Here is a 27,981-nt window from a genome sequence, read left to right as displayed (position 1 = left end):
TATGGGCTTACTTATGGACAAAACAAGCATGAAACTAAGCTACTTGTATAATTATTTACTTACAAATATTTTATCATAAAAAATAAAATAAAAATGACGTGTTACAAGGACAATACTTTTAAGTCATTGTGAGTTTGTGACCCTTGACTTGAGTAATAAACACGGCCTTGGATTAGAATATACGAGGTATAATACAAGTATAACACTAGTATATGTCTTAGCTTGAACATACTTTATTACTTCGTATTACAAGTACTTTCAAATTTAGAATTTCGGTAGTATTGAAAGAGACAATCTTTTGATTAGCAATTAGTGCAAGCTTTGTAGATAAATTACATATTCATAGATATTCACTCTCTTTTTCAAGATTTCAACAATTGAAATAATGGTCACATCCATTAAGAAGCAAATCTACCATTAGATTAAATAGCTAACATTGGTCATTTAGTGTTTGATTATCTTAATATTGTTTCTTATAATAACGCGACATTATTATTGTTTTCGATATATAAGGTTTCCTCTTGTGAGAATGTATTCCTAATCTCCTCTTTTCCTTAACCCAAAAAAAAAAAAAAAAAAAAAAAAAAAACCTTTCAACTTTGACTACATATATTACGAGTAATAAATATACTTCGTAGTATGAAATACTTATTTTTAATGACTATTGATTCTATAGCAATTTTTTCTTCCGCAGGTTGATCGTGGTTTTGAGATGAGGTAGTGAATGGTGAGAGAGTAGTTAATTAGTAATATGAGCATATAGAGTACAAATATTATCAGCTCGATTCTAAGTAAATAACTCAACCAAAAAAATTTTGTTAGATTGATGACTTCGTTGTTTTAATGTATACAAACCGTAACAAGAAACTAGGACAGCCAAGTATACAAAGATAAATTTTATTACATAATTTTCATAGACAAGTCAAGTCAATGGCAATATATTATCAACTAACTACAACTTTGAGTTGGGGTAAAAAGAAAAATGTGCAGACAAACTAGAACTCTAGAAGATCGGAAAATTGTGAAACAGAACACTACAACAGTAGTGCAGTCTACAGTAACACGAAGGCTGGATAGGCTAGGGGCCGGTTTTTTTAGACCCATCGAAAAATTTATACCCCAAAACTTCTTAAAAGAAAGTATCAGGGGTTCCAACAAATAAAAGAATTCCTCACATTAGCTAACATTACATAAGTTAACCATCTTTTCTTAAAGATTTACACACCCCTTGAACACCATAGGTTTGGCCCTGGATTTTCTGATTTCGGCAAGTACAAGCGGTTATATCAGGAGATTTAGCTAACTGTACTGAAAAATCACCTACCAATGAAGCCAAAAAAGTGAAGGATGACAGCCAGAATTAGCATGCATACAGCTATAATCATTCCCGGTCTTCCCAGTAGCCAGTTCTTTGTCTTCTTTGCACCTTCTACTCCTCTTTGAATTCTATCAGCCCACCGCATCTAAAAATGATAGAAGGTAGAAATGTCAATAGAGAAAAATCAGGCAGTGATATCAGATTGAACTTGAGCATGAAACATAATAAGTATTATGGTAGTAAATAATGCGAGTAAAAAACAATTATCCAACCACAAAATGAAAAGGTTGAGCAAAAATAAGTCCCCAATCCAAATTCTGAACTATAGACCAAGATTCCTCCAAGAAAAAAGCAGGCAGGGTGACTAATTGAGTTAAACATTCAGGTAATTTTTGAAGCAAACGAGGGTAGTAAAATTATAGTTCCATTTGTTCATGAGTAAATGAGACTACAAGCGAGATTCTACAGCTATATAGATCAGCCAACTATTCTTTCCAAATAATTGAATTGATAGCAAATCTTCAAATTTAAGCAACAAAATCTTGGTGTGCATTTTGAAGTTGATAGCATGACGAGACCTCTATGAGATAATGTTATACTTAGGCGAGTGGTTAAGAGTAGCTTAAGACAGAGTCCATAGAAACAGAAAGTACCATTTTATCTAGGTCTTCAGGGGACAATGACGACATGGCTTCTTGAGCTTTTGCAGCATCTTCTTTAGAAAGCTTGAGTCCAAATTGCTCACTCATGCTGGCCATCATATCGGGGCTCATGTTTTTCATCATCGATGAGAACATCTAATAGGTGCCAAAACAAAAACGGAATTCATCAGCAATATTGAGGCATAGCACATCTCAAAATTGTAAATCAGCAATGCACTTTTAAATTCAAAATAGACAGAATTAGCAGCTAGCTCACTTGTCGCATGGCAGGATCCTTCATTTGATTTCTCATCTGTTCTTGCATATCACTCATTGATGCAGGCATACTTGATTGGAAAGTACTTCCAGGATTAGAATACGAGCCAGATATACTGTTCCTCTCACTAATACCATTATTTCTATCAACAGGAACATCCCGAGTTGCAGTGAACTTTGAGCCAGACTCTGAACTCGATCTGCCACTTGATGAACCTGATGAGCTGGGAACTGAATCCTGCTTCAAAGAAGAAGCCATCTCAAACATCCTTTGAACTTCCTCCGGTGACATTTTACCCATCATATCACTTGCTGTTTTCAGCATTTCGGGTGACAAACTTGGAGGAACTGAGCCCGGTCCAAAGTTACCATTAAAGGGTGAATTATCACCCTTAAATGAGGAGGCCATTTTCATCATATTTTGGAGTTCCTCAGGAGACATTCGGCCAATCATATTTGATGCTGTCTTCAGCATGTCAGCAGGAACCTCTCCATTGTTTCCCATATTCATTCTGGCTAGAACCTCAGGATCAGTTTCGGAAATGAAATTCTGGAAGGATCTGCAGACAAGCAAGAGAACATAGACAAACCACTTTATTATCTGTAACATTGGAAGTCTTTATCCGGTCCTTTCACATTCAAGCAATACAGTAGCGGGACATTGAAAATTATAACTTCAAATTATATTATTTCTCCATCAGAGACCACAATTATAAATCATTATGAAATGCAAGAGCATAATTGTTTGAAATTTAATTCAGGTCATGACCAAGGAAAAGTATCGATTGCCAACAATAGATTTGCAATTCTAAACCTGCTTAGCATAGTGAATTCTATATTATGTTGCTTCAAAAAATACAGAGTAAAAGATATCTATAAGTAATACTAAAACAATACTTCCATTTGATTTTGCTTATTTTAATGTACTTTGTATATACATGTAGTATATATACATAGTATTTTTTTTTTTTTTTTATATTTTACCTTCATCAATATTGAGTTTATCCCTTTTACTATGAGTACTATATTTATGTATATAAATTTGCCTCATAAAATCTAAAAAAAAAAAATATGTATATAAACTTGTACAATCTTCATTACGAATACTATAGCACGATATATGAGTTGAAAAACTCATTTTCGGCAACTACTTTAAGTACTGACAGAGAAAAGAGATGTTTGTTTCGTGGCAGTTCTAAGTTTCTAACCACCACCCCCCCCCCCCCCAAAAAAAAAAAAAAGAAAAAGAAAAATTTATGAAACTTGCCTGATTGTATCGGGATCATCTTTCATTGCCTGCAAACATTCTGATTCTGTTGTTGGTCTCTTACTAACAGTTTCTGACTCATATTTAGAACGCCCACTGCTTTCCTCAGGGTGAGTAACTGAACAATCTTGAGAAGCTCTCTTACCATTTGCAACTGTCATAGCCTCAACTTCTTCAGTAATTTCTTCAATTACCAATCCTGTAAAGACCCATCGATATAAATGATTCAACTTTAAAAGGCTAAATGACACCAAAAGCAACATATTTTGTTACACTAACTACTCATGAAATATTATACCTGTAGAAGTTCGTGTGACACCTTCTTTTCCTAGACTTTCTTTGACCTCCCTGTAAACAAGGAGAAAAACCTCATTTCAGGCATGCTTCTTGCTCAATGGTTAAATTTATTAAAAAATTTTATCAGTTTGCATGATGACAGAAAACCTAACAAAAGCTAGGAAATTAGCTATAAATTTTCTAGATCTTGACAAAGCATCACACTTGAAACAGTTTGCACTGACAAACATAATAAACAAATAATGCTTAGTTAAAATCAACATCATAATAGAAAAAAAAAAAAAAAAACCCAATATACCTTAAAACTTCAGCAATGGTGTCATCACCAGGGGTAACTTCAAGTGCCCTAGTCAGGTCAGAAGCAGCAACCTAGAAAAAAAAAATATATATATATATAAATGACTACACACATGGAGTACGTTGAAACCCTTATACAACAACTCATGGCTATAGACGATATATACACCAAAAAAAATATTTACCTCTAATTGACCTAATTCTTTGTATGCTTGACCCCTGCGGTACAAGGCCTTTACATTCTTTTCATCATAGGCCAGAACCTGAAAAAGAAAAACAAAAAAAACAGCAAAATTCATCATCTCTCTATCCTAGTCTAGCTAAAAATAATGGGGAGGGGAAAAGAGGTGCACATAGCTGGTAATATCCTTCCTACATTGCAAAATTGAGTAATATGGGGGTCTGGTCATAACAATAATGGTTTTAAAACAAACCTCACTGCCTTCTTTGACACACTCATGAAATTGCCTTGTTTTCAAATAACATGACATCAGATTAAGTGAGCATGCTTTTTGCAATGCTCTACTTCTGGCAACTGGAGCCCCTTGTAGGTTGTTCTTTGCCTGCAGATAAAGATGCCAGCTGATGATGTTCACTAACAAAATCTATCTAAACAATAAAGAAAACAAATATAATACTCACCCGCAAGTATTTCTGTGCAGCATCATTATATTTTCCCTGTTTGTGAAGGTCATTTCCCTGGAAAGATTGTAAAGGTTATCAGCACAAGCAAACTAGGTAGTTACATAATTTAAATTTTTCATTTTTATTTTTTGAAAAAAATCACTAATTTAATAAAGTGTTTAATTAATGAACAAGAAAGCTCTATCTTTCCTTATAAAAAATGAAAAAGAAAGCTCAATTTACTGAAAAGCTCCAAAAATTGATGTAGGAGTATAACATGACTTGATTGGTCATATGAAATTCCTTATGCTAGAAGAAGATTGTAAAGCATCAGATAAATAACGCATTAAACAGGCCAGGCAAGTGAGTTATTTTAGCTTGTGACTATTACATTGACAAAGATGCAAGTTTGTATGCAAAGTAATTTTATTAAGCAAGACAAGGGAATTATGGAGTAGTAAGCAGTTTCAACTAACAGAGCAGCTGAAGAAAACCATGTCCATGTAACAGTTATCTTTATGTATTAACTAGGTGCTAAATCAAGATCTTAATTTGACAAACTAATAATTTCAATTTGCATGAGTACGTACGAAGCCACAATCTACAACAAGTTTACACTGGCCACGCAAAAATACTTTTTTTTTTTTTTTTCCCACATCATTTTCAAGAATGGTCCATATTAACAACATGCATGACATGATTGGCATCAACTTACCTGTTTCTTTAGTATTTCAGCTGCATTTAACTCGTAGTTTAACTGAGCATCAGCACGTGCACGCATTGATGCAATTTCTTCCGGGGATGAATTAGCCATCTTCTCACCAATCTGAGCCATTTCTTCAGGACGTACATTCTTCATTTGCTCTGCAGCCATCGTTAGGTCCTCTGGCCTCATATTCTTCATACCCTCCGAAGCCATCTTAAGCAACTCCGGATTAGACATCATCTAAAACACCATAAACACATATCACTAAATCAGCACCACACAATGATCTAAATGAGACATGCTTTAATTTTATAGCCTAGATTACATCCAACTCGGAATCGCCTCCCAACACTAATCGTCAATCACCTAATTCTATAGAAAGTCGAAAACCAGTAGCACTTCGAAACCGTTTTCTCCAATTATTACAACAACTAATCATCACTCACCTATTCACTTAATTTAGACTAATATTTGCTTCTCATTGCAGAGCTCAAATCCTCAGTTCCACATTAGTACAATACGAATTAAGGATCAATTGCAAAAGATAGAATCTCAACTAATATTTAGTTTATTAACAAATTCACAATCAGTAGAACACCCTCAATTAAACCCCCAAATTGAAACTTTATAGGCAAAAAACAATAATTGAGGAATCAGCAACACTGCTAATTTCAAGTTGAAGCAATAATTACATATGCTAATTTCAAATTGAAGCAAAAATTACATCTTAAAAGCCAAAAAAAAATTCCATGATCATCGAAAAATTAAAATTCACAAAACATAATTAAGAACAATCAACAAAATCTACAACAACAAAGAAAGAAAGGTGAAATTAAATAAAAGGAGAACCTGCTGTTGGATCTTAGCCATCTCATCAGGAGACATGCGACTCATCTGTTCTTGAGCAATCCGAAACAACTCAGGATCCATCATTCCGTTAAACATCTCGCAAAATCCTTCGATTAATTAGGGTTTCCAAATCAATAAGTTACAATTGAGATCAAATCGAAGCAGAAATTCGTAGAATCTAGGGTTAAATTAATTGCGATGGATGAAAATTGGGGAGAGAGAATTAAACAGTTGGGGGAATTTGGTGATAATTGTGAAGTTCAATGGAGGAAAGAGGTGAAGAATTAGAATTTATTATAATTTAAATTTTGTTCCAAATAAATAAGGTGGGTCGCCAAGACGCCTACCAAACTTGATTTAGGACTAGGACTCTTACAGAGAAACACGGTCATAGGGTCATAGGGAGCATAGTCGAAAAAGTACAATTCACAAGTGTACCCTTGATCTCATATCTATTGTCCCGGATTAATAGTCACGTACTCACATGACTACCGCATAACTTATATACGTAGACACGTAGTTGTATAGATACACGGCTTGTAAACTAGTGTTGATACTATATTGATATAATTTGTAATACTAGAGGTGTAAATTCGGTGTGTTGTTGGGTTGATAAAGTCGAATCTGTTTGCATAATCGTTCATTAGCAATAAGTTCTCAACAATTTGCATCCTAATCATAATTTGTGATTTTTAGGCCAATAGAGCAATGTCTCAAGCTTTAATGTCTGAATGAAATGTGACACTCGTAGTATTAGACGAATGCATTGAAGCTTGAGACATTGCGCTATTAGCCCAAAACCACATATTATGACTGGATGCAGATTATAGGGAACTTGTTTGTTGAAAAACGAGTATGTAATGCTCCATGTAATCGACACTTGTATTATAATTAGCCTCAATCTCATTTAACCTTTTTAAATTTTTTTTTTATTGATGTAAAAGTTAACTTAACTCGGTATAATTTCATTCATTACAAACACGTACATTGCACGAACTGGGGAAAAAACCGACTTTATGACTAAAGTAGTAGCCGTGGGCACCAAGGATTAGGGATTGCCGTGGCCAAAGCATCGATTAAAATCGGTGCCGTGACATTTTGCAGTTGTTCTTTCTATTATTGCAAAACCCCCCAAAACTTTTCCGATTTCAACTGACCCACCATTTCTTTACTTCCGGCATCAAAATATTTGTCTCTTCTAAATCCCCAATTTCTCAAATTGTTCATCGGAAAAAATGGAATTAGGGTTTGCTCAAGAACAAGTGAGGAACATCTGCATCCTTGCACATGTCGACCATGGAAAGACTACTCTTGCTGATCATCTAATTGCGTCTTCTGCTGGAGGAGTTTTGCATCCTAAACAAGCAGGTAAGATGAAATTCATGGATTATTTAGATGAAGAACAACGTAGAGCAATCACCATGAAAAGTTCTTCAATTGCTCTTAAATACAATAATCATTCTATTAATTTGATTGATTCTCCTGGTCATATGGATTTTTGTAGTGAAGTTTCGACCGCCGCTCGATTGAGTGATGGTGCGTTAGTTTTGGTTGATGCTGTTGAAGGTGTTCATATTCAAACTCATGCTGTTTTAAGGCAAGCTTGGGTTGAGAAGCTAACACCTTGTTTGGTTTTGAATAAGATTGATAGGTTAATTTGTGAATTGAAGTTAACTCCAATGGAAGCTTATAATAGGTTATTGACTATAGTTCATGAAGTAAATAGTATAGTGAGTGCATATAAATCAGAGAAATATTTGTCAGATGTAGATTCTATACTTACTGGCTCATCTAGTGAAATGGGTGTTGATGAAATTCATGAATTGATTGAGGATGATGAAGAAGACATGTTTCAACCTCAAAAGGGAAATGTGGCTTTTGTTTGTGCTTTGGATGGATGGGGGTTTACTGTAGGGGAGTTTGCCGAGTTTTATGCCGAACAGTTTAAGTTAAAAACGGCGGCGATGAAGAAGGCTTTATGGGGTCCTTGGTATTGTCATCCTAAAACAGGGAAGATAGTGGGGAGGAAAGGGTTGGGTGAAGGGAGTACAGCTCAACCTATGTTTGTCCAGTGTGTACTGAAACCGTTGTGGCAGTTTTATCAAGGGGTTCTTGAGCCTGATGGTGATAAGGGGATAATTGAGAAGGTGATGAAGAGGTTTAAGTTAGTAGTGCCAGACCGTGAAAAGAATAATAAGGATCCTAAGATTGTTCTTCAAGCTATTATGAGTCGTTGGCTTCCGCTCTCAGAGGCCATATTGTCCATGGTTATAAGATGTATGCCGGATCCAGTTACTGCTCAGGCATACCGAGTTTCACGTTTGCTTCCAAAGAGAGAAGTTGTGGATGAAGTAGCTAAATCTGAGGTGTTCTCAGAGGCTGAATATGTGAGGAAGTGTGTTGAAACTTGTGCTGCTAGTTCTGAAGCACCTACTGTTGCTTTTGTTGCTAAGATGTTTGCTGTCCCTACGAAGATGATTCCTCATAAGGGTCCAGATGGGGACATTTTGAATGATTTCACTGATGAAAATGGGAACAACACAGAATCAGATGAATGTTTTCTTGCATTTGCTAGAATTTTTAGTGGAACCCTTATTGCTGGGCAGAAAATCTATGTTCTTTCAGCTTTGTATGATCCACTGAAAGGAGAAGCAACACAGAAGCATTTGCAGGAAGCAGAATTGCAGTCATTGTATCTGATGATGGGTCAGGGTCTTACACCTGTTGCATCTGCCACAGCAGGGAATGTGGTAGCTATACGAGGACTGGGGCATCATATCTTAAAAAGTGCAACACTTTCATCGACAAAGAATTGTTGGCCTTTCTCAAGCTTGATGTTTCAGGTTTCACCTATGCTTAAAGTTGCCATTGAGCCCTCTGATCCAGCAGATATGGGTGCACTCATGAAGGGCTTGAGGCTCCTGAATCGCGCCGATCCGTTTGTGGAAGTTTCAGTCTCGTCTAGGGGAGAACATGTGCTTGCTGCTGCTGGAGAGGTTCATCTTGAGAGATGTATTAAGGATTTGAAGGAAAGATTTGCCAAGGTGAGCCTGGAAGTGTCTCCACCACTTGTCTCCTACAAAGAGACTATTGAGGGTGAAGGGCCTAATCCATTAGATAATCTTAAAATCTTGTCTGGAAACACAGATTATGTTGAAAAGACAACTTCTAACGGAAGATGCACTGTTAGAGTGCAAGTCATGAAGCTTCCAAATGCTCTAACGAAGCTGCTTAATGAAAATTCTGACACGCTTGGGGAAATCATTAGTGGTAAACTTGGTCAGACTTATAAGAAGTTGGAGTCACAGATAGGCTCTGTTGCTGAAGATGATGAACCTCTCGAAGCATTTAGGAAACGCATAAGGGATGCTGTGGAGAGCGATATTGTTTCTGCTATTCCGGAAAATGAAACTGATAAGATTCAAAAGTGTAAAGTTTTGTGGGATCAGCTTCTTGAGAGGATCTGGGCTTTGGGTCCTGGGCAAGTTGGCCCTAATTTGCTTTTTACCCCAGATTCTATAGGAAAAAGTACTGAAGATGCCATAATTGTGCCTGGATTCTCCCATGTGTCTGCAAAACTAGGTTTTGTAGATGATACTAGAAATTCCGATAGTGCCGTGGAGGCAAATTCTGCGCTTTATGCTGAAGCTGCTAGTCTGGCAAGTAGTGTGGTGTCTGGATTTCAAATTGCAACTTCAGCTGGTCCTTTGTGTGATGAGCCTATGTGGGGTTTGGCATTTGTTGTTGAGGCTTACATTTCATCAACAGCTATTCAATCAAGTGATCCTGAAAATTCTCAACAACTAATGGAGCAGTATGGAATGTTTACTGGTCAGGTGATGACTGCAGTAAAAGAGGCTTGCAGAGCTGCTGTACTTCAGAGAAAACCTCGTCTTGTTGAAGCTATGTACTTTTGTGAACTAAACACCCCAGTTGATTATCTGGGTTCCATGTATGGTGTGCTTGCTCGTAGGAGAGCCCGAGTAGTGAAGGAAGAAATGCAAGAAAGTTCCCCTTTGTTCACTGTGCATGCTTATTTGCCAGTTGCTGAAAGCTTTGGGTTTGCTGATGAGCTTAGGAAATGGACTTCTGGGTCATCAAGTGCACTTCTTGTTCTTAGTCACTGGGAACAGCTTATGGAGGATCCTTTTTTTGTTCCTAAGACAGAGGAAGAGATTGAAGAGTTTGGAGACGGTTCTAGTGTTGTTCAGAATACAGCCAGAAAGCTTATTGATGCTGTGAGGCGAAGGAAAGGACTACCTGTAGAGGAAAAAGTAGTTCAGCATGCAACCAAGCAGAGGACCCTTGCTCGGAAGGTGTAGAATTTTCTGCTTTTGTAGTGTCATCATTTTTGTAAGAGGTGGAAAAATTGCATTTTGTCTTTTCAACTACTTCATTGTACGGAGTAATGATCAATTCTCTCATTTTGTTGAATACGAGTTCATTTTTTGTTACAAGAGCTAATATTTGAATGTTTTTGAGGCCAGAAGTTCTATATGTAAGTTTTCAATGTGAATGAGAAAAATGTGTGTTTTGTGAATTGTGATAGTTTCATTTATGACACCATCTGGTTTCTTCAATGGTAAGCTTGACAATCTGAGATTCTTAAATACATTGTGAATCTGAGATTGTTACTATAAAGTAATGAATTAATACATTGATAATCAATTTAACTGAAGTTATAAAGCATTGGTATGTGAATTGTGAAGCATAAATTGTTAAATACGCCAACTATTGAAGATTTGAATGATGGATTAATCATTGCATTCGTCATTTACTTTCTGAATTGCGAGTTTCAGTACAACATGAATCTTGGACTTTTAACATAGTACATACAGCAAGCATGGTAAAGCAAAATTTAAGCTGCTTCAGTATTTTGGAGGTCATGAATTCCTATGGAGACTGGCTGACAAAACAACTTGACAGTCAGCTGGCTTTTCGGCTAAGAGTAATGTATTAGCTTCTAGAATTGATTTCTGAATATCTTCAAGTTCTTGTCGCATTTTTTCCGACGGAAGGCCTGTTTGGTATTGCTCTCTGTACAAGAGTTGGGTTGCTCTCTTAACTGCAACTTCTCTTTCGCTTTCAAATATAGCTAATTTTAATGACAATGTGTACATATCTTCTTCAAGTATCATTAGCTCTTCTTCTCTGAAATTATCTTCAAAGATACACTGCTGGTATTCAACTATCATGCCATCAATCTCAGGCTTCCCATTCTCTTTCATCTCCAAAAGTAACTCCTTTTCATTAGTGACATTTTGAAGGGCAAGTTCCATTTCTTGCACCAATTTCGTAGTCTTCTGCATCTCTAAATTTCTAACTTGGATTTCACTATCCAGCTTTTGGCCCTTCTTGTTCAAATCATCAACCTGCTTCTTGATAACACCAAGTTTTTCCTGGGTCTGCTTGATTTCGTTATGCAATTTGGTTTTTTCTTCCTCAGATTTGAGCAAATCAGTTGCCTTGCTGCAGATCAGAGCTGGAGCTTCGGATCTCTCAATGTTATCAATGGCCAAGAGAACTCTTTGACTTTCTTGTCTTTGGTTTTCCTCCTCAAGTTTAGATTTGAGGCGCCACAGGTTGTTTCTTAGTTCCACTTCAGTTTCTTGGATCTCTCTTCTTTTTGCATTGATTTCATCGCTTTGAACCTGAAGACAGACTAGATTTTCCTTTTGTTGGCCCAAGGATGACATTGAGTCATGCACTCTTGCCTTTGCTCTATCTTCTCTTTGTTCGAAGTAAGCAATAGATGAAGATATACTTGATACAGAAACTTTAAGTGCTGCAAGCTTTTTAAATACAAGGGCACTCCTATCCTGCGTCTCTGATGAGAGAGGAATTAGGGATCCAATCTCCTGTTGCTTGAACTGCAAGAGAACCTTTAACACATCAATCTCCCTAGAGACTGCATCAACTAGAAGTACTTCTTTCTCAATGGTTTCAAATTCACTGACAGCATGGGCCGAATTTGAAAGCCTTTCTCGGGCCTTCTCCAGCTCCTTCTTTACAAGGACAAGTTCCTCTTCTGTTATTGTCTCGGAATAAGTTCTGAAATGCACCCTAGTATCTAGATCATCCTGAGAATCACCAGGACATTTCAAGACATTACTCTCATTAGTCTCATACTGGCCCTGAACACATGTTCCAAAAGAATTTCCCTCCATGATAGGACGCTGTTCATGAATATTGATTTCATCCAACCCCGCATCCATCTGAATTTCAGTTGTAAGTGGAGTGGGTGGACACTGGCCACATATATTCTGCACATTCCATTTAGACGTGTCAGCTTCCTCTAAGACCACTGTGTCAGCAGACAGAATTTGCTGGTCTTTCATGCCACTGCTGCTTTCAGTAAAACATTCAGAAGACTCTTCTGCAAATTTTCCTCCATCAACCTCAACAAGCTTTTCTGGGAACTCGAATTCTCCTCTCTCTGCAGTATTGTTGTGCACAGCAGATGAAAGCAATCTTTTAATATCATCTCTCTCTTGCATTGCTTTCTCATACAAACTCATCAGTTTCTCATTTTCATCGTGCATTTCTGCAAGTTGATGCTCTAAATCCTCCAGCCTTTTAATTTCGGCGTCTTTTATATGAGAAATAGCACCAGATCCAGTATTTTGGCCTTCATCAGCATCACCTTGAGCATCTAAATTATTGACTTCATTGGTCTCTGCAGCTGCCCTTTCATACAAATCTATCAACTTACTATTGTCCTCGAGTAAAACCTTGATCTTAGCTCGTAGTTCATCATTCTCCTTAGCTAGTATAATAGCCATTTCATGTGCTTCAGCTTCTCTTTGACTTGCTGCTGCGATGACATCAACCATGGCTTTGAGCTCCTGCTGGTCATTGTTGTTCATATCATTCGTTGTAGTCGAAGTAGCATCAACTTGCATTTGGTGGCTTTCTTCTTTTGTGTTTAGGGAAGATCTAACTTCATGCAACTCTGCCTCCAAATCCTTGATGTGCCTGCAAGATGTGAAATTTTGGTTAGCCTCTCATGTGACAAAAACATAATTGAATTCTGCAAAATGCACTCGTCAGAATTCTATTTCTGCTTGGTTTTGAATAGCCTATAACGAACTATTTAATACTTTGTATTCTTCCAAAAACCAGTCACCTTTGGCAGAAAGGAAGGGGCTGATTCCATTCCATTTCTAAGTTGTGGCAATTATTAAAAGGTATTAGTGAGTTTGATCTTCAGGCATATAATATCAATAAGACCAAAGAAGATTATAGACAATCACCTTTCCAATTTTTCCTTCGCCTCCACAAAGGAGTTGAGTTTCTTACGAAGAGAATCTATTTCTGCTTGGTTTTGAATAGCCTATGAAAAAAAGAAGTTGACCATCAGCCAATGAAGAAGCGAAAAGCTTTTAGAGCAATGAAGTCAGAAAAATCTGGAATCAAACTACAGTGAAAAAAATGATATAAAAGGCACTCCAGTGACCTGCACTCGCAGAAATTCGTTTTCCTCTTTGATTGATGATTGCCAAGGTGATGCAGATTCCTGAATCAATAGACCAGCAACAGGGATGAGGTTTATAAAATTAGTTTGAATTCAGATCATCAATTGTATATACATTTTAAATCTTTTTTTCCATTTGTTTATGAAAATACCAAAAACCTCTATTACAAGGTTATATTATATCCCATCATGTTATTGCTGAAGACTACTGTTAAGAAGAAATTGAACATTGTAGATGCAAAATACTAATAAAAAGTGGTTATAAAGCAAACATTCAGATACATTACTCCAAATTTTGAACATGAGATGATTTAAAACACAAAAGTAATAGTTAAAAATTGCCTAATGGAACAGATCACATGAGTATGACATCCTACCTTGTTAGAGTTGAGCTGGTCCAAATCGCTTGGACTGTCTGTCAGCAAACAAGGACTCCTTTTCTGCTAATGCATGTCACGCTTTGTAAGTCGCAAGTGAAGTAAACTTAACATGATGAAAAAAACTAAATAAAAATCATATAAGGCACCTGAGCATTGGATGGTTCTGATTCATGCATAAGCTTCCAATCAAGTGCTTCAAGTAACTGCACATTGTTTAAAAAATTGTAGTCAAGCCTGCTAGTCATTTTCAAGAAGGATAGAGAATGAAATGAGAGTGATCAATTAATTAAAGACCTTGTTCTGCAAGGTATTAATCTGTTCGATCATTCTTTCTCTTTCACCTTCCTCACAGAAAGACTGTAATCTGTCGAGCAACACACATATTAGCTGTCAGCCTAAAGTATATGTAGTGATTTCTTGAAACATATAAACAGGATTGCAATTATCTCTTTTTTGACTTAATACTCTTCTGTGGCTACCCACATTACGCATACGGTTTAGTATCTGCTAAATTCATTGTAGAAGTCTGGGGTGGGGAAAGGGCCGTTAAAAGTTCAAGAGCTTGATGACAATATGACATCACAAGCACATGATGGCTGGAAGGACATACCTTCTAATTTCTTCTTTCAAACGCAGATTTTCCATCGCAAATCTTGTCACCTCCTGATTCTTATTAACTTGAGCACGCAAGACCTCGATCTCTTTCAAGTGTTCCTCTTTTTCCTTTAACAAGTGGGTCTCTGCAGAGATCTTACCAGAGGCAACAGCTTCTAATCTTTTAATCCCTGCTTCTCTGAACCTGAGCCTCATTTTCAGGCCTTGTATTTCATCTTGTCTTTGTTTTGCCTAATCAAAGTTCAAAGTTCAATGATGAGGTAACATCATGAGGTAATTACCAACATCATGAGGTATGGAATTGACAAGTTAAATCACACTTTTGTGAAAACATAGAAGATATCATATTAAAAGTTTTATGCTGATGTTTAAAGCACTTGGATTTAGCACAGTAGCTAATCACTAAAGATTATTTGCACAGAATTGGGACTGGGGCACTGAGAGTGACAAGAAATCAATTCAATCGATTGACAGGCAACTGAGACAGCATGGATAGCATGCCACTATGCCAGCACAATATTACACAATAAATAATGTTCATATTTCACAAACTTGAAATTCCCTAATGGACATAATTAGATAACAGAGGTCTCACTAGATGGTTCTGCACATTATGTTTGCTGGGAATTAGTAAGATTAAGTTGCCAGAAAGGTCATGGGTCTACAGTAAATCGCTTCTGTGTAATCCAAGGGTAAACCCATCTGACTCTTTCTCCTACCTGCTCTAGCAAATATTTGCTAGAATAGAAATCCATGCACTCGATTGGCAGGCAACAGAGACAGAATGGATAGCATGCCAGCACAGTATTACACTACTTAGAGGGGCTGAATAGATGAATATGCTACAATGTATAAAGCACAAATAAAAATAGCCTAGTGTTTTCAACATACAAGGAACAGTTAATTGGCAATATAGCATATAGGGTTCTTTTGCTACATACCAGCTGCATAGCTGCCTGGTTTTCAGCAGTGAGTGCTTGCAATGCCATGTCTTTATCCTTTTCCCTCCTAAATGCCCCAACAAGAGCAACCTCAATTTCTTTCTTCTGAAGAATACCATCAAACTTGGTAAGAGGAAACTTGACGCAAAAATGTGCAGTGTACAGCATATTGAAGCAACAAAAGCACAAACCTGGGACAGTCTTTTATTAGAGGTCAGGGGAGTTACAGAACCATTAAGACCTTCCCACTTGAAAGCCCCAGGTGATCCTAGAAAACCCAATGCCATGGCATCATTATCCTGATTTCCAGCTCCTCCATTTTGTAAACTACGCAGATGTGACACTTCTTTCTGCACCATGATAAATCAGATGAGTACAGACAAGGTTCATACAATTTAACTTCTTTATGATATCCAATACTAATCCAACAACAACTTAACAATATTCTTCTGAAAAATATTTTAAACATAAAGACAGAAATTATACTAACGTACACAAAATAAAAAGATTAGTACAAATTCAAGTGAGAATTGAGATTGTTTGGCAACAAGACTTTTGCATTTTTGCACAACCTATAAAATATGTGTCTGTTCATATAATCTTATGCTTCTCTAAGAATAAATTCTCTATTGTATTAGTTCTTGGGAAGATATAAAATAGAGGTACCTTCAATTGCTGAATTTGCATTCTCATGGCAAGGACATCACCAGAAGCATCTTCGTTTACAATGGCCTGATAGATTGAACAAATGGATATAATACTATATTTAATGAACATGAAACTTACCAGTTAATAATTTTTAGAGAATGGTACTTAAAGGCACATATCTAAAGAAAACCAACTTAGCCAAACATAAAGTAGAATCACACTTCCTGATAACATACATTGTTCTTTATAAATTTAGCACGCTGAGCGAACTTCAGGGTGCTAAGAGTCTCCAGTGAGCAGCTGCAAGAAGACGAAAAGTTATATTAAGGAATACAGTTCAAAACACAAAAAAATCTACCTTCTATATTTTGGAACTCGGGATAAAGAAAAACAGGAAATAATCTGTATCTGCTTAAGAAATATTATAAACTCCGCCTTCACCTCAAAATAGAAGAGAAAAATACGAGATTGCTAAAAAACACTACCATGTGTGGGATCTAGAAACTAAATATTTTTCCTGGTTCAGATTTCCAATACACTATAGATGAAAGTGATGGTTAAAAAGAAAAGGGATGCAGGAAGCACTAACCAGCTGGATGGACTTATATTAGCAATTATAGTGGTTTTCGCATTCCCTCCAAGTGAGTCCTGAATTCCAAAGTACAGCTCAAGTCAGACTTGCAAAAAGGATTCCTCGGCAGCTTAAGGAGCAAACAAATGTATTACAAAATACCTGAAGTAAAAAGGTTAATTTTGAATCTCGATATGGCACATGATGAGATTTTCCATTGGATATGCTCACGAGGTTCATTATCACGAGTCTGAAGCATTATAAAAAGTAAGGACAATCAAGAGATAAATACTTTACTGTGAGCTACTGCTGTATAGTTTAATTGAAAGAAGGAAAAACAGACCCTAAAGTTGACAGTGACTTATTGATATTTGTGGCTTCTTTAAGGCGATCACCTTCTGCACCAGAACTCTTTTGCCTGTAATGATCATATTGGTGAGGCTAAGACTTGAAATAGATAGCAGTACAACACTCAGCGAGAAGATTAGATCCTAGAACAATAATTTCTCTCTTTCTATTTTCTTTCTTTTGTATTAGTCTAGTACTAGCAATGAGTAGCAAATTATGATTTTACCTTTCAGAGCCTGCTAAATCTACAAGATTAAGTCGAGCGAAGCGATGATGTGTTACACCTTGGGATTCCCACTGCAGTTTCACCACCATTCATTAAGCACTTAAATTCAAAATTTGAAAATTCTGCACTTATAAAAGAGCTGTTTTTTTTTTTTTTTTTACACATCCTAGACTTAAAGGGAAAATACTTACAGTACTCTCAATAACACAGGTGAATACACTGTGAGAACGACTACTTGCACGATTCATGTTAGTGGCAGCCACCTTTCTGTTTGCAGCACCCTGACAACCATTAACATTCCTGCATTAGGCACTTTTATATAGAATTCATAAGAAACAGGCACCGATTAAGATTGTCATATTTACCAGTCAAAAGTTCATATAGTAGTTTTGAAGATGACAAGTGGAATCATCACATAATTTTACTAGTTGATACGTATTATTCCTAGTCATTCTAGAGACTCCTAGTTAATTTGCAACCTTGTCACAAAATATTTGTAAAGTTTATTATTGTAACTCATTCAGGAGGCCCCTAGTAAAGAGGCATTTTTTAAGAGGTCAAAAATCATGTCAAGGGTTGAGAATACTTGAGACTGGCTCCTTAAGTTTTAGACTATTGCAAAGAACGAAAGATTATCTCTCACCATGCAAACTTAATTATGCTTGTACAGTCTAATCAAGGTCTTCTGTAGGTTGAGTATGTGTTTAGTTAGGTAGATCAATACCTGAAGAAGCTGTTGCATAACATCTCGAGCACTTGTGACCTCTAACTCAGTTAGGTTTTCAACATGAATGCCTTTCTTCATGTCTTCTCTAATCTGAAAAATGAGGAGCATAAGCTTTGAAAGGAAGCCACTGGACAAAAAAAATATGACAATTTATACTTTAATAATCATCAACCCAGAGACTCGATCCTACCGTCCTACTGATAAGCACAACAAAGAGAAACAAGCTTATGACCTCACTGCTACAATGCTCATTATGGGCTCTATACACAAAAAAAAAAAAAAAAAAAAAAAAAAAAAGGGAGAGATTTCATAGCTTGCAATTCACATGATCCTTACCTGTAAGTTCGTTGAGGAAGGGTTTAAAAGATCAAGGATTAGTTCGTTGTAGATCTCCAAGAATGAGCATTTACAAGTAAAACGGTACTTTTCTTCTCTTCGAGCCTCTTTTTCCTGTGATATTACAATATTATTGTTTATGCATTACATTCCACTAAAAGTAAAGAAACAACATCACAAATGGAATTTGAAGTAGTATATACTATAATCAGATTTATCTAGCAACTACATGGACTAATGTCACTAATCTATATAAAGAGTGAAGCAAGCATATATAGGCATCTAGATGTACACTAATCCTAAGTCTGAGAAAGAATTAAACAGCAATGTTTTTTTAATTGTTGCAAGTAATCTATAATTTAAAACAGATACACATAACTTTTGACTTTATCTAATTCAAAATCAGTGCTAAATTGTCACAGCCATTGCAACTCAAACAGAAGAATCTATACTGGAAGAAATTAAGTAATAAATACTCAAACCACAATTTGCTCACAATATCTTTATGAGAAGAAAATACCTTTTGGATCCTAGAAAAGAGATGCTCAAACACTCTAGGTGTCATTCCACAATCAACACTATGTCGTCGAGTACCACCTTCAATATCTCCCAACATTGTGTGTGTTTTCCCACTTCCAGTCTGCCAAAAGGACATACAACATTACAGAGCCTTTAAAAAGAATAAGTAGAGCAGAACATTGCAACTTCAGTCGAGAACAAAAACACAAATAACTCTGTTTCCCAGAAGACAAAACTACATAGGAGTGCACTTGCCTTTTTTATTTTTGGCCTTCACAAATAAAAAGCCTTAGCATTAAAAAAAAATACATAATAATCATTTCAAACTCTAAAACTGGTAGCTTAATGAAATACATATTTTCATATTCTATTGGACATTAAAGTAATATAACATTAAGCGCAAGCCACAAGCCTCTTACATGCATAAATCAATACACGATAGATGAAAAATAAGACGAATTGTATGTAAACACAATAGGCATCGTCAGGCATGATGGCTTACTTGTCCATAAGCAAACATACAGCTATTGTATCCTGCCACACAATTTTCAACCATAGGCACTCCAGCCACTTTAAAAAGCTTTTCCTGCTCAATCACATGAACGGAATTCATCAGCAATCGTACACTCGTACAGCTAGGGTCATTAAACATGAGCAGGTGAAGGTTGAATAATTACAGTACTATACAATATGAAAGAGGTATAAGACCTGTGTAACATTTTCATCTGCAACAACATCGAATGTAAATCGTGATTCAGGATGTCCGGTCCACGTAATACTCTGAGAACTTTCTTGCCTGACACACCTATTTTGGCCTTGCACTGATATCTCAGAATTGTTGAGAGGGCGAAGTCTAATAATAACCTGCTCATTCAAGTTGCAACATCAACAATTTAATGTTAGTCAATCTTAGGAAAGACAGCACACTTTGCATAAAACTCAATCATCATCTGCAATTCGCAAACTCGAAAACTTAAATCCGAAGCATATTAACTGCTTCAATTTTTATTATGCAAAAGCAGACCATGATAATTCCAAGTAAAAATTATGCTCAACTAAATTTGAAAAGTAATAAATCATCAAGTAACAAAGACTAAATCAATTCATCGATTCACTTTAATTTTTCTTTTAATTGAGCTCACTTTGCAGTTTGCACCATTAATTCAAAGTTCAAACCCTAATTCAATCATAATTTCTCGCATTCATTCCACAAATTCACTATCACAACTTCAACTAAAAATAAAAAACCCTAGATTTTCGAAAAACCCTAGATTTTCGAAAAACACAACAAAAAAAAACTAAAAATCAATTTGAATAATATGAATTGAAATCAAACCTGAACATTGTGATCTTTCCAGAAAGAAGGATCTTCGGGCAAATCAAAGCTTCGAACTACTAACGCATTATTAGCAGAATCGCGAAATTCTTCTCTATCATTGAAATTTCGAACAGTTGAAGACTGCAACAAGTTATCGCGAGACATTGATTTGGCGATGCTCGGAGTAGCCCGAGCTGACTCGGGCGGGTCATGGAATCCAGTCCGAGTCTTCACTGAACTCGGTGTTTCGGAGAAGAAGGGAATCTTGAACATCAGTAATGGCGTAATTAGGGTTTCTGAGTGAGGAGAGAGAGTGGAAGATTGTGGAAGAAAGCAAAAATGGCTGACAATTTTGAATGAAAAGGAATGGAGGATCTGAATCTAACGGTCAAATAGAGGGGTTTTGTTTTTGAAAATTTTGAATTGGGGACTGTGGAGCGGAGCCAATTTGAAAGTTATTTCCATGACTATTTTGCCCTCGGTCTTTTTTTATTCGAAATATATTGCATCAATGACTCAATGTTGCCTAGACTTAAGAATGGCTCTAAGCTGTGCTTCGTGCCAACCACGAATGTCTTGTGGTACACTTGACCCAACCCACTAGCTACTTGTCGTGTCGTAGTTTTTGAAAAGGCAAATTAAGTATTGTCGAGCTTATGTATTTACTGAGTCGTGTTGTTTGAATTTCACTTATTTTGTTATGTTAGGTTGTGCCTTGTCACGGTTTTTCAACAAAAATGTGACCTGAGCCGACCCGACACAGTATCATCTTAGGTTAATCTAATAGGAGTTTACAATGTGGTGTTATATTGATAAAGTAGGATTTCCAATGATATGGATGGTTTTGACACTCTTCTTTATAGCACAAGTGATTGATGTTGTGGATAGAATAACATGAGAAGGTCTTTTATACTGTTGTGATTTTTGTCTCAATTTATACTGTGAACAACAACAAAGTATTACACATTAGAGGATCCAATCTCTTTTAATCTGTAATACAAAGTGAGTAGATGCATAGTTAATACTTCGTTTAATTTATGGAGCAACAAGATCGATAGCCTTGGTGTGTAAGAGAAAAATTGATGAGCTACAAGATCAAGCCTTGGTGTGTAAGAGAATTAGCATGTACGAGTGATACGGCTGAATGGAAATGATTTCAGCACTCTTCTTGGCCTCCAGGGGAGCACATATGCTCGATATTGTGCACATTACAGGTTACGGAGGGTGCAGGCACAGAAAATCTTAAATGAATACTCCTTAGATTTTATCTCTCCTAAGAAACTAGATAAAATTTGTTAGCAACTATGGATAAATATCAAACAAATTGTGACTGATAACTATCATAAACAAACAGTGATTTAAAACAACATGAACTGCATATGACTTGACTTCCAGAATTGAAGAAGCTGCAATATGCCAAAGGTGTGTATGAAAAACAATTTTGACAATAGTGGCATTGAGCAATCCCCAAACTACAGATTTTTTTTTTTTTTTTTTTGAGGAACCCAAACTGCAGAAATTGAATGAAGAAAAGTAAGCAGAAGCGCATCTCACAAAATTGCAAGTGATGCATAGAATTTGACTATAATGTGCAAATTTGTTAATATAAAAATTTACAAGCGAGCAACAATCTTCCTCCGAATCTTATGATATCTTATAATGGGAAAACCGGAATAGGTTACAGTAAGAATATAGAATTCACAGCAAACATTACATTCTTGCCAAGAGCAGATGCAGATACCAGCTTTATACACCTCATAGCCTCTTGGAATATCCAGATCCTGCACATTTCTTGCATAGTACCATCCCTGAAAAGAAAAAAGATACAAAGATTAGGTTCAGACTGTAATCTTCAAACACTGTTGTGCTTTAGCAGCTAAAGATAATCTGCATTGAAGATATTTGATGACCTATGTGGCTATTCTCAGAGTCTCAGACACAGATCTTGTGTTGGGAGGGCAAATATAGTGTAAGGCACACCACGACTCAAAACTTCGGACATGGCCACTTTTCTAGAATTAGACTTAAAGCATGCATAAAACACTTGCCTAATTTTTCCAAAACTGTTTTCACGAGTTTCCATATTACAATACACACACATTAGAAGTTTGATTGATCCGTGAACTTCTGTTGTTTTTTTTATCTCAAGTCAATATCTGAGCATACATCGCATAATTATCTCCTCTTTCCATAGCTTTTAAATCTTTCCTCCACAACTTTGCAGTTTAAGGATGAGATGAACTTATATAGCACAAGGCTGCATACTTGAAGAAGAGGCCCGAAAAACTCCATCAAAAAGTCTACACTGAAATGGCTGGTGATGCTCCCATATTCCCTGGTCTACAGTGTTTGGAATAGATACTCTATCCTTAAACACAATATTAACAGGCTCATTATGCTAGGCGGGTGATAGACCAAGGACAGGCTTTTAAAGATTGGTGTAAATGCTGATTAACTATGCTCTGTCTGTGGTTCAGCTCCAGAGGCTCGTATTCATTTGTATGCAGATTGTATATACAGTGAAAATTGTCCTCCATATTAAAGCAGTGTAAGAGTGGCTATCAATTGTTCACTTAAAAAAAAATCCCAACCAATTGTTCACGTGGACAAGAAAGAACTTCAAATGCTCTAAAAACCAAAAGAGAGTACAGCTGCAATAGCAACTGGCAAACTAGGAATAACTTTGAGGAATAATGTTTTTGAGAGTCTTGAGACTGATGCAAAGGGCATACAGGATATAAATAAATAGAATTTTTTTTTTTTTTTTATATATATATCTATATTAGAAACATATTAAGTTGTTAAGTCCATCAGGATAGAAAGCTGTTTGAGAGTTTGTGAAGGAGATGGATTGATGTGTTTTACACTTATACCTACTGCTGTTTGGGGAGTTCTACCTAGAACTCTTGAGGGTTTTTCAGCTACAGTATGGCCAAGGTTTATTGATATTTCGACAGGAGAATTTCTTGCCAAATATTAGAACCATACTACGTATTACTATTGTGTTTGAGTGTAATTGAAGTGTCAAGTAAAGATTTCATACCCTTAATAGAGAATCAAGTGTCAGACACTGTTATGTAATGTAACACAAACTGAAGATTTGAAGTAGCATAGTCAAATAACATATTCTGTATAAAAAAAAAAAAAAAAGAGGTCAAATAACATATTGGCTAACTACCACCTAATCTAAATCCTCTCTATGAAACAGTAACAATGACGAATGTATGTGAAGTTGTAGCATTGTGAATCAATACCTGCACCCTTGCAGACTTTGCAATCAATCTGTCCTTTATCTGTCTTCATTTTTCCGTCATTGCAAAATACGCATTTTGTACCCCCTGTATATCAAGAGGCAAATCTTTTTCAAACACTACTGGTTCATTGTAAAAATGCTTCGACTATTTTTGAAGTTTTCAAACTTTTGAGTGCCACAAAGACTCAATCAAGTTCTCAGTTAACAGATAGAAATGTAGAAAAGCATAAAACATCAACCTCCCATTTGCATACAGAAAATGTTTCTAATGCAAATTGCAAAACAAATGTGCAAATCCTAAAATCTTCAATCACCAACACTACACATGCTTTCACTTTTATAGTGTACTTCTTCAGAATAGTTAGTAAAAATAAAACTTAAGATAGGTGTGGAGAATGAAGATAAGCGCATACCATTTCCTGCACATCGATCACAAGGAACAGGATCGCCCTGCAAAAGCCTATCAGTTATTCACCCATCAACACTTATATCTAGAACAGAAAAATGCTCCAGTCAGTACCAACATTGAACAACAGTATTCAAACTCCACTAAATTGCTTGAACTAGTTGGGATTATTACTTTATCAAAATGTTATCCTTTGGAGGTCGGCTCCATTAATAAATTGACCAAATCAACAATCTTTACTTTGCATTTCAATCAAACACAGCTCCTAAAGTAGTTCTAACTACGAAGTTCAAGGACTCGAGATTAAGGTTGTGCACACTCTTGACTACCCAAGACTCCCACCCCACCAACTACCAGATACATGTATGGTGGTTGATGCTTGCAGCAACATTACTAATTGATTGGAAATACAATTACATTAACCAACTAATCACAAAATGATATTGTTCTTACAAAATATTACTACACAAATTAGAAGCAATATTGAAATCAATCACCTGATTTATTACCCTAATATTAAATAAAATAAAGAAAAAGGTACAATTCGATTAGTTAATTACAACTAAAAGAATTACAACAAAATTCATACTTCTAATTATTTACTTATTTCTTCCACAAGCTTTCATCAACTGTTTATGTCAAATTCAAACTCTTTGTTGGGTATTTCTTGACCAAAATAAAGTGCCAAGGATCCGACATGGGTACTTAAGGCGAAATGAAAAGGCAATACCAAATTCATATTGCAAATAATTCAATGGCAATACAATCAAATCAAAAATCCCATTATAAAATTCAGCTCAAAAGTAGTAAAATTAAGGAATTACCTTAAGGCCAAGGAAGAGAGAGAGAGTAATTGCAAGCAAGACGCTGACAGTAACCAAGAAAGTCTGGGTATCAGGAGGTCTGTCGAAAAGAGCAAGCATGAAAATCGGAGGAATTACGAGATTTTGCCGGGAATTTTTGAAAATGGGATTTCGACAAGATTTATTTTTGAATTTGGGAAATTTGGAGTTTTTGTTGGGAATGGAAGAGGAGAGAGAAATTTGGAAGAAAGAATGAGAATGAAAATGGAGACGATGATGTTGATGAGAAAGAGGGTAGCAGCTGTGGTTCAGTGACACCGCCATGGATAAGATCATAAGACACACTACATTTACGGGGTGTTTGGTACTACGGGCTACAAAGGGGAAGATATAATATGCTTTTTACTCGGGTTTGTTTGATTCACCTTATTTTTCCTTATTTGATTTGACTTGGTCTGTTCTGCTCTGAATGTCAGATTTAACAGTGATTTTCATAATTTTTTCACTACGAAATTAAAGATATCTAACGATAAAAAAAAAACAGCACATAAAACAATAATCTGATCTAAACTTATTTTTTCTGATCTGAACTAATAACTTGTAAACATAAGGTGAACTAAACAAAACCTTACTCCCTCCGTTCCAGAATACATTAAACGTTGAATTTTTTTCACTATTTAATTATTTATGTATTTTTTATTTTTTGAGTTTGCCCCATCCGGTATTTAATTATTTATGCATTAACTTTTGACCATATCCTCATTCTTTTTAAACTTGGGCACATAAAACCCTAACGGTGGGTAACCCATTGGACACATGCCCACACCAGCCCAATTAGGTCTTCAATCTTCATCTAAGCCATAATTGGAATGAACAAACAATAATTTATAAAACAAATAATGATAATATAACTGGAGTAAACAGGAAAATTACAGTACATCAATAAAACTTGTACAAAAACAAAAAAAAAAAAAAAAAAAAAAAACCTTGTACTCCGTAACAATTCTAACTACTCATGAGTCATGACTAAAGTTTTTGGTTGAGGCCCAGGAATATGTTTTATACTCTATCAGACACTAATAACAACAATAAAGGTGAAATTTTTGCTAAGAAGAAATGCTACAATTATCAAAATTCTGGACAATTTCTTGATACCCCCATTCCACAGAAACTAATAAACCATACGTCGATGATGAATTCAACCCGTTGATTATCTGTTGCTCTTTGAGATCTTTAGTATCACAATCTCGAGGCTTAAATGATACCTTACCCTTTAGTATTTCAACACATTCACCCTTAACAAAAACATTCAAATCAACTTTTAAAATAAGTGAAGCAATAATTGATGGCACAGCAATCACAGATTTTCTCAAAGGTAGTTCATCACCACCCTTTACCAACACTGACTTGCTCTTTTCATAAAGAATACTTTGAAAGTAGTCCTTCTCATATTTGGTGGAGTAATTGTAGTTGCTATACCTACCATTAATACTCCCATAAACACGACATTCGCCTCCATTCTCAGGTGTCGATACTGTAAATTTTACTCTAGCTTGTATAGCATCCTGAAATATCGTGTAATATGCGGCCGCGTAACCGTGTTTACCCGGAACTATGGAGCACAAACGTCTATTATACTCAGGCAGAATCCTTTCACTGTATTCCAAAAATCCTCTGCTGATTTGATGACCTTTAGTATCCTCCAAATCACAAAACATACCAAAATTAGGAGCCGTGATACAATGTTGAGCTAGGTGCGGATATAAGATGCCAACTTCCAACTCGTTTACACTAAAGCAATTCTTGATTTCAGTCATCTCATATGCATCCATTTCTCCGGTGAGACTCGAAACATCACCAAAGTCATCAAAAGAACAAATGGAAACACAAAATATCTCCACAAGCTCTTCGGGGCAAGATTTTGTGAGCCTGAATAATTAAAATTAGATCAAATTAGTGTACCAATTTTGTCTTGAATAAGTCTAGTGTACAACGGCTGTACATTAATTTTTTATACAAACGTGATTAGATTAATATGATTAATACATTATCAGTTTTTTTTGTAAGATAAACTTTATTAATAGAAAAGGTAACCTTAAAGTTATTTTAATTAATTTTAACTCGTTTTATAATAAATTAATGTACACCCGCCTATGGAAAATTCGTGCTTTATTAACATGTATGTGTAAAGAAAAATATTCAGAATTCAAACAACGCGTAGATATCTAAATTTCCACTTACCATTTTCGATCGCACAATGGTTGTAGCCGTGGTTGAATATAAACACTAGTGTCATTGGATGTCACCTCCATAAGCTGTAGCCAAAGGAATAATAAAGATTAGATCAAAATAAAGGAACAACAATAAAACATACTAACATGCTTCTTATGTTCAAAACTAACCTCTTCTTCCCAATCTAATAATTCTTCACTTTCACTATCACTATCACTAGGAGAATCATCCCACTCTCGTAGATAATTTTCTGGTAGCTTATCAAAAGCATGATTCCAAGTCACACTTACTAACATCCGACATTTTTGGCCAACAATTTCCTTTTCATATTCCTCCACAATACAATAACGTGTATCCTCTGGAATGAATTCCAATTCACTCACAATCGTCGTCTCTTCACCATCAAATTTCAACTCGGCTAAGATTTGTAATGGCGCGTATACTGGCACAGCTAACACACACAACTCAGTAGGAACCCCAAATTTTAAATTTAAAGACCCGTCAAAAAGCTCGTGGAATACTTTCCTATTCCTAAGTATAATCGATGCTCCAAGTTTCAATTTCACTTTCTCGGAATCAATTTGATCGCTTCCAACACTAAGAAAAGTAATGGTTATACAAGCAAGTATTGCACAATGAAATATTGTGTAACCCATTTCAAGGGAACTTTCAAGCCTACGTGTAGTGTGTTCGACATTGTAATTGAGGGTGCAATGTTGCACAATGTCGTAATCAACTTCCCGAGAGAAATTTAAAAACTTCCGATCGTTAAAGAATACAACATCTCGGATCCTATCGATAAGTAAAATATGTAACCGGAGGTTTTTGGGAAGACATCTAGGGATACCTAATTGAGATTTTTGAAGAATGACCGATAAATCATCTTTCAAAATCACGGTTTTGGCGTGT

At 35.9% G+C, this 27,981-nt stretch overlaps 3 protein-coding genes and 1 pseudogene across 6 annotated transcripts; 1 reads left to right on the top strand and 3 right to left on the bottom strand.

Moving 5' to 3' along the window:
• Nucleotides 1–881: 881 nt before the first annotated feature.
• On the bottom strand, nucleotides 882–6,607 carry LOC145616312 (outer envelope protein 61-like). Its single transcript, XM_081671011.1, has 11 exons — nucleotides 6,276–6,607; nucleotides 5,436–5,666; nucleotides 4,739–4,795; nucleotides 4,531–4,659; nucleotides 4,282–4,359; nucleotides 4,098–4,168; nucleotides 3,801–3,850; nucleotides 3,503–3,701; nucleotides 2,237–2,795; nucleotides 1,972–2,115; nucleotides 882–1,463 (listed from the first exon to the last, which is right to left on the bottom strand). Exons 1-11 carry the CDS (start codon nucleotides 6,369–6,371, stop codon nucleotides 1,317–1,319), a joined length of 1,761 nt encoding a protein of 586 aa, XP_081527137.1. The 5' UTR covers nucleotides 6,372–6,607; the 3' UTR covers nucleotides 882–1,316.
• Nucleotides 6,608–7,292: 685 nt separating this feature from the next.
• Nucleotides 7,293–10,815, top strand: LOC145616311 (uncharacterized; annotated as a pseudogene). Of its 2 annotated transcripts, XR_014107628.1 has the most exons (2): nucleotides 7,506–7,643; nucleotides 7,780–10,815. The product of XR_014107628.1 is annotated as an uncharacterized LOC145616311, transcript variant X2 (transcript). The 2 variants fall into 2 exon arrangements; XR_014107627.1 differs by having other exon boundaries at nucleotides 7,293–10,815.
• A 255-nt stretch (nucleotides 10,816–11,070) lies between these two features.
• Nucleotides 11,071–20,709, bottom strand: LOC145616430 (kinesin-like protein KIN-12E). Its single transcript, XM_081671144.1, has 22 exons — nucleotides 20,397–20,709; nucleotides 19,769–19,924; nucleotides 19,563–19,646; nucleotides 19,062–19,181; nucleotides 18,542–18,655; nucleotides 18,203–18,295; nucleotides 17,670–17,759; nucleotides 17,479–17,549; nucleotides 17,248–17,322; nucleotides 17,067–17,154; nucleotides 16,923–16,981; nucleotides 16,570–16,633; nucleotides 16,352–16,417; nucleotides 15,877–16,035; nucleotides 15,686–15,790; nucleotides 14,740–14,975; nucleotides 14,424–14,493; nucleotides 14,276–14,332; nucleotides 14,127–14,189; nucleotides 13,732–13,791; nucleotides 13,529–13,608; nucleotides 11,071–13,250 (listed from the first exon to the last, which is right to left on the bottom strand). The coding sequence occupies exons 1-22, from the start codon at nucleotides 20,649–20,651 to the stop codon at nucleotides 11,159–11,161; spliced, it is 4,257 nt and encodes a 1,418-aa protein (XP_081527270.1). The 5' UTR covers nucleotides 20,652–20,709; the 3' UTR covers nucleotides 11,071–11,158.
• A 1,093-nt stretch (nucleotides 20,710–21,802) lies between these two features.
• On the bottom strand, nucleotides 21,803–25,217 carry LOC145617926 (uncharacterized). 2 transcript variants are annotated; one of them, XM_081672698.1, is made up of 5 exons: nucleotides 24,862–25,217; nucleotides 24,045–24,081; nucleotides 23,633–23,716; nucleotides 22,093–22,186; nucleotides 21,803–21,850 (listed from the first exon to the last, which is right to left on the bottom strand). In XM_081672698.1, the coding sequence occupies exons 1-4, from the start codon at nucleotides 25,174–25,176 to the stop codon at nucleotides 22,134–22,136; spliced, it is 489 nt and encodes a 162-aa protein (XP_081528824.1). In that variant the 5' UTR covers nucleotides 25,177–25,217; the 3' UTR covers nucleotides 21,803–21,850; nucleotides 22,093–22,133. The 2 variants fall into 2 exon arrangements, with proteins under 2 accessions (XP_081528824.1, XP_081528822.1); XM_081672696.1 differs by lacking the exon at nucleotides 21,803–21,850 and having other exon boundaries at nucleotides 21,908–22,186.
• Nucleotides 25,218–27,981: the final 2,764 nt, after the last annotated feature.

The sequence above is a fragment of the Chenopodium album genome, chromosome 26, assembly GCF_948465745.1.
Source record: "Chenopodium album chromosome 26, dcCheAlbu1.1, whole genome shotgun sequence".
Lineage (NCBI taxonomy): Eukaryota > Viridiplantae > Streptophyta > Magnoliopsida > Caryophyllales > Amaranthaceae > Chenopodium > Chenopodium album.
Note: the sequence above shows the minus strand (reverse complement) of the source record. Positions and strands in the feature narration are given on the sequence as shown.